General features: G+C 39.8%; 1 protein-coding gene across 1 annotated transcript in view; it reads left to right on the forward strand.

Annotated features, from left to right (window-relative positions):
- Positions 1 to 9,225, forward strand: part of EPAS1 (endothelial PAS domain protein 1) — a 39,084-nt gene that overhangs the window by 26,414 nt on the left and 3,445 nt on the right. The window contains exons 8-15 of the mRNA XM_009286320.2: positions 1,758 to 1,905; positions 2,672 to 2,880; positions 3,205 to 3,392; positions 4,304 to 4,414; positions 6,213 to 6,697; positions 7,829 to 7,952; positions 8,037 to 8,154; positions 8,683 to 8,862. Coding sequence (XP_009284595.1) covers positions 1,758 to 1,905; positions 2,672 to 2,880; positions 3,205 to 3,392; positions 4,304 to 4,414; positions 6,213 to 6,697; positions 7,829 to 7,952; positions 8,037 to 8,154; positions 8,683 to 8,862 — 1,563 coding nt within the window. The remainder of the gene's footprint in view (positions 1 to 1,757; positions 1,906 to 2,671; positions 2,881 to 3,204; positions 3,393 to 4,303; positions 4,415 to 6,212; positions 6,698 to 7,828; positions 7,953 to 8,036; positions 8,155 to 8,682; positions 8,863 to 9,225) is intronic.

The raw sequence follows: 9,225 nt of genomic DNA on the forward strand, positions 1-9,225 counted from the left end.
TACTGTACTGCAGGGTTGGTTGTTTTTTTTTTCTTGGGGGGGAAATAACAACCTCACATTCAAGCAAGCCACAAATAGTGTTTGTGTTCTTGGCTGGAAGTATAGTGAATATAGTGTACGAAAGTCTTAATTAGTCACCATCAAATGGAAGATTAGAATGCGTTTGGCAGTATTTAGCATACCCAGTTTTTCACGTTATGCAAGCAAGATGAAAATCTCTGTCTTGTTACATAAAGCTACACAAAAGATTGACTAGTAGAGATTGGTAGAGATATATTTTCCAATTCAGCAATTAATAATCTATAATCGCTTCCATTTAGAGTCTGGTCTTGTTGCCATTAAAACCAATGGGAATTTTGCTATTGACTTCAGCAGGGAGATGAATGTCACCATCTGGAACCTGCCATTTGGTAGTACGTAGCAGAAGTTCGACGAGCCTTCCGAGTGAATCATTTCTCAAGTGTCTCTCAGCAATTAAAAAACAAATTTTGTGTTCAATTAAATTCATCCCTGCCTTCCCCCTTTCTCCACCCAAAAATAAGGAATATAATTGGAGCCTATTTCACTGAGATGTTACTAGTTCTGTAAAGAGATAGGTAATGTATAATTTAAAAAAAAAAAAAAAAAGAGAAGTGGGAAGTTCACTCTGAAGGCAGAACCTTAAATGTAGCGTTGATAACAAAGTCAGTAGTTACGAGTGTATTAGTAATTTATGAGATTACCCCATGGAGGGATTCTGCTGTACTTTATTATATCAGAACATGACATGCTTTGAATAATAATAATAAAAAAGATTAAAGCAGTAAAAAGCTTCTTTGTAATGTAACAGGCACCTACACTGTGACTCTTATTGATGAGCTGATGATTAGGAAGCAGTGTAATTATGTTTCGCAAGCAGAGCAGAACAGTCCAGTCACTAAAAGACTTTGAAATAAAAACCTTTTGATTTTGTTCCACCAGAAGTATTTAATCAATAAAAGTAATGTTCTACTTTGTCTGAATAAATTAAATGAAGGATGATTAAATACTCCTAGGAAGAAAACAAACAAACTTCAGAGATAGAAGGACAAACACAGCAACAATTATCTGCAAAACAGTTGTTGCATTTCACAGGCCTGGATTTGTACATTTGTATGGTGGGGATGTAGGAGAGACTGACAATAAATAGCTTCTGTTAATGGCTACATTCACAAGGAATTTCTCTGTACAAAGACTGCAGAATCAAGTTTCCAGCCTTACTGATTGAGTCAAATTGCATTATTTTTAGGGCATTAGTTTGATAGCATACTGTCTTCAGGCATGAAAGCTGTTTAAAAGGAAAGATTGCCAATGTGGTCAAAGGTTTAGTTGAGCCAGTTCCCATTTTTGCTACTCGGTGTGACTATGTCTGCTTACAAATACAAACTCTTATTAGCACAAGTATTGCTTGCATACTCTAGCCCTAATTTTATTGCCATTGATCGACAATATTTTTCCTCAGCTGACAACTGTGAATTGCGTGACAATATTCATTGCTTTTAGGAAAGGATTTACAACAGACAGGACATCATAAAACTTTACATCTCAGAAGTCCAGAGCTCCATATTGAAAACTTATTATCTTCAAATATTACAAGTTAAGCATCCTTGCTAACAAATGTCTTTTAGTGTAGTTTTGTGTAATGAAAACTCAGAAGCGGGTTTATTTAAAACAAGTGTTAGATATTGTGCGTTCCTGTCCTGCTGCATTATTTATATCTCTCTGCCCCCTTTTCTCAGTGTGTACAAAAGGTCAAGTAGTGACGGGCCAGTACCGTATGCTTGCCAAGCATGGTGGATACGTGTGGCTGGAGACTCAAGGAACGGTGATTTACAATACGCGCAACCTACAGCCTCAGTGTATCGTCTGTGTCAACTATGTGCTGAGGTAAGCTGTACGGGACAGAAAAACTGTGTATGGGTTCATGTGCTGGAATAAATGCAATAATCAGAGGAACTTTTGAAGGGTCTATTTATTCAGTGTTGTTACTCTGAAATCAGTTTAGTCATGTTTGTTCAGTCTTGTTTACTGATGTTAGACATCGATGAAAAATGTGGCATGCCCGTTCCCATACGCGCTGTTGAAATACACCACAGCCTTTCTCTTCTGCAAAGCGGCTGCTCTGCTGATATAACAGAGTATAAAGCCTGCACTGAAGGTTTTATTGTGTAACACAACTGTTAATATGTTTTGTTTTTCTAATGCTGTGACAGAGAGATAAAATTAAGTAGTAATTGTATCTTACGTTGCTAGGAGAAGCTGTTTTCTGCCTAAAAATCAGGACCAATCAGGAGTTTTGCCTCTGTATGGCAAAACTCAAGTATTTTTGGTCCTAGATGGGGCCAAAATAGGAAATACTTATTTGAGTGATAGTCTGGGTCATTACAGCCTCGACTACATCCCTTTAAAAAGCACAGCAACAAAGCCCCGAGTATTCCCACAGAAGTCCTGACCACACTCTCTGCGTCATCTGAGATGGTGGTGCTCAGCAACGCTGGAACTGTGCCTTGCCTGTCGAGAGCCTGGCATGCAACTGAGAGAGGCCAAAACGCTTGTACGGGCCCCAGCTTTAGAGAGTTTGTACTGCCTACATTACCCACATCTTTTTTTTTTTTTAGAGTGCAAAAATACCTAAAACCTATTTTCTTGTTAGTGAAATTGAGAAGAACGATGTTGTGTTCTCCATGGACCAAACGGAATCACTCTTCAAGCCTCACCTGCTGACGATGAGCACTGCCTACGAGAGCGGCATTCCCGGCACAGAGAAGAGCGACTTCTTGTTTACTAAGTTAAAGGAGGAACCAGAGGAACTTGCTCAGCTGGCACCAACACCCGGTGATGCCATTATTTCCCTGGATTTTGGTTAGTATTTGTATAAATAATTTTTGTGCAACAAAGAACCACATATGAGCCTACGTTTAGAAACTTAACAGACAAGGTCTGTTTGCTGTGTGTACAAATCGGGAGTAATGGCTATAAGAGCCCATGTGCTCACACCAGCGGAAAATTTCTGTGAATGAGAGCAGAATCAGGCTTTCTTGCTGACTAAACAACATGCATTAAGTCTATGCCAACTTATTGTCATGGCAACTAGGAGCAGTGTTTACTTTCAATGAATAGCTGAAATTATATCATAACCCGGCACAACCTAAAAGCATCCATTAATATTGTTAAAACTCCATGCAGGGACACAGAAGTTTGAGGAAGCCCCTGCCTTCACCAGTGCTGTTTTGACACCAAACAAAGCATGGCCAGTGGAAGTGAAAAGCCACGCTGCTCAAGGTGAAACACTGACGATACCATCCTTTACAATGCCTCAGATTGCACCTGGCAGCAGTACTCCAAGTGCAAGCAGCAACAGTAGCTGTTCCACGGTAAGAAGAGCTTTTAAAAAAAAATGCAGGTTATGTTTCGTATATAAGTCCCATCAATATATGTAGATGACATTTTCACGTTAGCAGTCCTGTCTCATTGCTTATTAACAAGGCCTAGTGTATCTATATCCCTCCTGTACTGCGTGTATCTTAAGCATCAATAGCAAAAACATCGAATGGGAACTATATCTTGCCTTTACATTGCAATCCTCATTTTCTCCCAGCTGTCCCTCAGTAATTACTATAACCTATAAAACAACTAGTAGAAGAACGTGCTACCACCTTTCATGGAGTTAGCCTTAAATAAAAAGCCAATGTAAAATGGTGTGGTCACTAGCAACGTTGCCCCAGACCCATATGGCCTCTTTCTGTTTGTTAACTGGAAGCTATAGTCTCTAGTCCAGAAACTTTACCCAACTCAGGCTTTTGAGAGCAGCTCCGTGGAGTTCCTTGCTGAAAGAATGAATGTGCTTTCAGGGCATTACCCCCAAGAGCTGGAGCCGCTCTTGGACATCCTAGAGGATGTAAAGGCTGGCTGATTTTAATAAAGACATTGGGGTAGTGCTAAGCGTCTCCCTTCTTGACACAAGTATGTAATAGTATACATCTCATGTTGCTGGTCTGAGTTGCCAAAAACTAAACTAAGATGGCAACTAGGTTCCTGTATTGGGTGCCTTTGTTAATGAGTATAGCTCTCAAATTTTGTGGTGACAAGTAATCTTGTGTTGGAGAAAAGCATATGATAGAAGCGGACAGTTTTGGGTTCTGAGGACACTAAATATATGTACATATATATACAGCCTGATATCACAGGAAAGATCTGTTACTGAATAGCACAGTATGAACTGCATGATGCTAAGCCAATACTGTGGTTGCCTTGCTGCTTATAGCAAATTCTTATTTCTGTGCAGCCAAGCAGCCCAGGAGATTATTACAGTGCTGTGGATGAAGATCTTAAGATTGAGGTGATTGAAAAACTCTTTGCCATGGACACAGAATCAAAAAGTCAGTGCAACTCACAGGTAAGGAACTAGTTTCTCTTCCAAAAACCATAAGAATCAGTCCCCTGCTAGCAGGTAGTACAGATGCACGCTGTATGTGCAGATATAGTAACATACATGCAAACTGCATTTGCACTTGTACACCAAAACTTTGATGCACAACACTAACAAAAATACACACTTTCAAAAGCTGGGGTGTAAATTTCTATCCCTAACTCTCTGAGACAAGTGCCTTAGGGTGTCACTGTGGTGGCACTGCTAAGAAGAAAGAAGCAGCAGAGAGCTTTCAGAATTTGGAAGCTTCTGTAGATTGGATAAGGAATATAAGCAGCAGCATTTTTTTTTAAATCTGGCCTAATGACTAGCAAGTAAACATCCTTTCTAGAACAAAATACAAATAAACTAATTCTTGCAAACCTCAAAGTGAGAGAGAAATGCCCCTCATAGCACATGCCTCCTTTAACTACAAAATGAAAACTGTCATTTTGGATCTATTCCTTTTGTCTACCTCTTGGAGGATTTCAGGGAGATGTGACAATTACTTGCACATAAAGTAACATAAAGTATCAGTCTCCTGCATTCTAATCAGGGTGTAAGCATAGAAATTCCCTCTATAAATAACTCTCTTAATCCTCCACTATTACAACATTACATCAAGTGAATAAAAGGTGTAGGCCTGATTCAGCCCACCTAACTTTAGGTACTTAATTGAAATGCCTTTGTTTAAGAGCTTGTATTTCTTAATAGTTAAGAAAAAGGAACAGGCATTGCTGGCTGGCAGTTCAGACCTTACACTCATCTCCTTCTATTAATCCTGTGGAAAGTTTGGGGTGATTTGGGCCCAAATGAGGTGCCTCAATTTGCCAGTGCAATTTGCAGACTTTGTAAGATACAGATAGGCTGTAGTCCATATCCTGAAGACATTTCATCTAGGTTTGGACATAGAAATAGCAATGAAAGCAATAGAAAGAGTGGACAGATAGATAAGAGGAAAATGTGGATCAGGATCAAACTCAGAGCAAGACTTGACATGTACAAACTTCAGTTTTGTCAGACTCAGCATCTGCTTTCACAGGTGTGTCCCACCACATCAGCAGGTTTGTCTGGTGGGAAAAATGAGTTAGAAAAGTGCCCCTGTCATGAGCTGACTGGTGGGCCAACGTTCATTTCCCTCTCTGTTCAGCTCTGGTCAAATGCCAAGAGAAATGAATTTAAATATGACTAGTTCTCCAAGAAAAAAAAAATACAGATTTAAGTGCAATAGTGTCCTTCCAACTACATTTTTTAAAACTTTTGCATTTTTCTAGTTCTCCGAAAAAAAAAATACAGATTTAAGTGCAATAGTGTCCTTCCAACTACATTTTTTAAAACTTTTGCATTTTTAGACGCATTTTTTTCATGTAGTTGGATTATGAGAAAGCTATGTTTTCTATTTTAGCACGAAAAAGCCTGAGGATGAACTACATGCCACATGTTGTAGACTCTTGGCAGACAAGTTATTCAAAGCTTAATGAAACACAAGATCTAGTTTACATCACAGTGATGTTGCAGGCTGCATGCGAGCTGCTTTAGCAAATACTGCTTATCTGGAAGTTTTTTTCTTCAGTTTGTTGTCTTACTTTGCTGCTGATGATATGATGAACATGTATGCTAGTCACAGAAATAAGACATCTTTAAATAGGAGCTGCCCAGTTTCATGTAGGTAAATTTGGCATAGAGTGATTTTTCAGCTTCACATCTACTAGTATTTCATATCACACTGAAGCTGCCACAACTATTATTAACTTTTAGTTTCTTTACCAACTTTATTTTTGTGCAGACTGACTTCAATGAACTGGACCTTGAAACCTTGGCTCCTTACATTCCTATGGATGGAGAAGATTTCCAGCTCAGCCCAATCTGCCAAGAAGAACGTCCTCTCTCTGAAAGTGCACAAAATACCCAGCAGAGTCTAAGTAGCATGAGTACCATCTTCCAACCCCTTGCTTCTGCTTCACAGAATCAGTTCCTCCCGGAGAAATATTGCCCACAGCTATCAAATAAAAACATGAACCCTGGTCACGGGTCCCTCTCATCGGTGTTCTTCAACAATGTGAGTAGGTCATCACTGCCACCATACCACGACCAAGCCCGCACTCCCCTGTCTTCGATGGGAGGAAGACCAAACACTCAGTGGCCACCTGATCCCCCATTAGAGTATGTTCCTGCTAAATGGAGACTCATGGATAAATACTCAGGATCCCTATCACGTTCCCCTTCAGGGCCACCAGTACATTCTCCCAGCATGCCCATATATAAAAAAAGGTAAGAGTTTTTGGGGTATAGCATGTATTTTACTCAGAAAAGATTTTGGGGAATGGGGGGGGATCATAATATTGAAAAATTCCTTTTTCTCAATAGTTGTTTTGATAAGCATCAGACTGCACTTTTGGGGAAATTAGTGTGGTGGTTTCCCAGCAGCAGTCAGTCTAAGGCAATCAGAAGTGGGCTAATTTTTTGCTGCCTGTAAGGATGCATGAATGGATTTCCTGCTGGTTGGGTAAAGATTATCCAAGTTATTTTGCAAAGCCTGCTTGACTTTATGCAGTTATAAAAAAATTCTGAAAAGGCTTACTGGTCCAGCAGTAAGCTGGGACCCATGCATGCTTTCTTATTTTGCACATATTTTTTGCACAACAGAAAATAGGGGAGAGGGAGGGATGACAGTACATTTATTGTTGGCATACGTAAATATTACAACTAAGATTTGAAATTACAGGGTGTTTTTCTGCAGCCCTCCTTTGCCTTGATCACACTTTCTTACACTTGTGAACAGTATGGGATGAGACGTAGATCAGAGGCTACAGTCCTAGAAGTTTCCCATTGTAGCTTGAAGTTTCACTGTAGGCTCTTTGGTAGCTTGCAGAGTGTGGGTCTTCGGTGTTGGTCATGCTAAAATGTTCAGGAAGTACATAAAATAGCAGTGGTCATTTTAAAACAGGAAGCTGTGCAGTTTACCTGCAGTTTGCTTTCTGGGATTTCTTGTTGTTGGCACAAATACCGGTGTCTGACTATGCATCTGGAAAAAGAGGGTTCATCCCCAAACAGCAACCTGTGTGTTCATATTTAGTATGCAAAGCAAAGGGACAGGCGTAGCTCTCAAAATCCTATCCTTAAAAATTGCATGACTTTGTTTTCCACAGCATTTTTATGTCTGCCTGGAGATTTCTAGAGGCTGTTTATGCTAGACTTTCATTAGTCTTTGATCCCAAAAGTCAAAAGTTTCCAAAGCTTGTGGGATGACTAACAAAAGGAAATACAAACGTTTGAGGTCTTCCACTGTTGTGTGTCAAAGACACCTTAAATGTCTTTAAATGAAAGAAGAATCTGTATAAATGAACAAGATGGTTTAGATTTGCCTCCCTGATCACTCACCCCAAGATCTTTTCTCAATAGGCCCCTGGATGCTTTTGGGCAACGAGGCATAGATATAAACCCAGCAAGAATTGCTCTGTCTAACAGTTTGAAACTGAAGCGACAACTGGATTATGAAGAACAAGCATTGCAACAGCTGAGTGGGGTAATCATAAGAAATGCAGCCCCTTCACAACTTTGGACTCACACGGTCATTGGTGTAATTATTTTGCTTTTCTTCACATTCTAGGGAGATCCATCTGTCATTAACCCATCTCACCTAATGTGGAAGAGAATGAAATTTCTCAAAGGGGAAAACTGTTCCTTGGTTACAGAAAAGAAGTCTCTCAGCACAAGTGTTCTTAGTGGTAAGAAAAGAGAAAGTGGTTTTGCAATGTTAAGTATTGAAACACAATTTTAGAACAGGTTGAATAGAAACAAAAACTCTTTCAAAAGGCAATGTAAATAAGCTCTGTAAATACTACACTAAGCTAAAATTAAAGATCAGATTGTATCACTAAGAGCTGAACAATTTAAGGTACATTTGATAACTACCAGGAAGATGGTTCATGTACGTTGACACCCTTTCTTTGGAGGTAGCAGAGATCAGCTTAACGGAGATGAGCTTACCTCGTGCTGATCCAAGGTGTGGACATCTCAGAGCTAGAACTGATACTTTCTCTCTACAACATTGTGTTTCCTTACACAAGTGTATCTCGGGTGCGATACTACTTCTAGAGCTAGAGCTGTTTCTGGACTTCCTTTGTGACAAGATGGAGGTATGCCTACGCCATGTGACCGTCACACCGAGTATCACTTTGCTTTGAATTAGTATTATCTACTATAATTGCTACACTGGCTTAATTAACTTTTTTTTTTCCTACTATGTAAATCAGATGAATTTGTCTGTAACTCAAGAGGTCTGAGCCAACCAATGAATCAACTGCAGCAGCAGCAGCAGCAACAACCCACCTGTGGCAGTCCTGGTGAGAATTTGAAAGCAGGAGCGTTTCCCCCTCCATTTTACAGTTCCCATTATCAGGACTATGCTGTCCAGCCAGCTCATAAAGCATCAGGTAAGAGCTGTCAGATACAGAAATTGGAAAGTGCTGGTATTTAGTTCCAGTACTGATTCCATGAAAGAAAACACTTAAAATACAGAGGAGGATGATAAACCAAGAACCAAATATGTATTGCTTCATAGAATGAAAAACTAATTCTGTTGCTGTCCTGGTTTCGGCAGGGATAGAGTTAATTTCCTTCCTAGTAGCTGGTACAGTGCTGTGTTTTGGATTTAGGATGAGAACAATGTTGATAACACACTGATGTTTTAGTTGTTGCTAGGTAGTGCTTACACTAGTCAAGGACTTTTCAGCTTCCCATGCTCTACCAACTGGGAAGGCTGGAGGTGCACAAGAAGCTGGGAGGGGGCACAGCCA

The sequence above is a fragment of the Aptenodytes forsteri genome, unplaced genomic scaffold (assembly GCF_000699145.1).
Source record: "Aptenodytes forsteri isolate BGI_AS27 unplaced genomic scaffold, ASM69914v1 Scaffold584, whole genome shotgun sequence".
NCBI lineage: Eukaryota > Metazoa > Chordata > Aves > Sphenisciformes > Spheniscidae > Aptenodytes > Aptenodytes forsteri.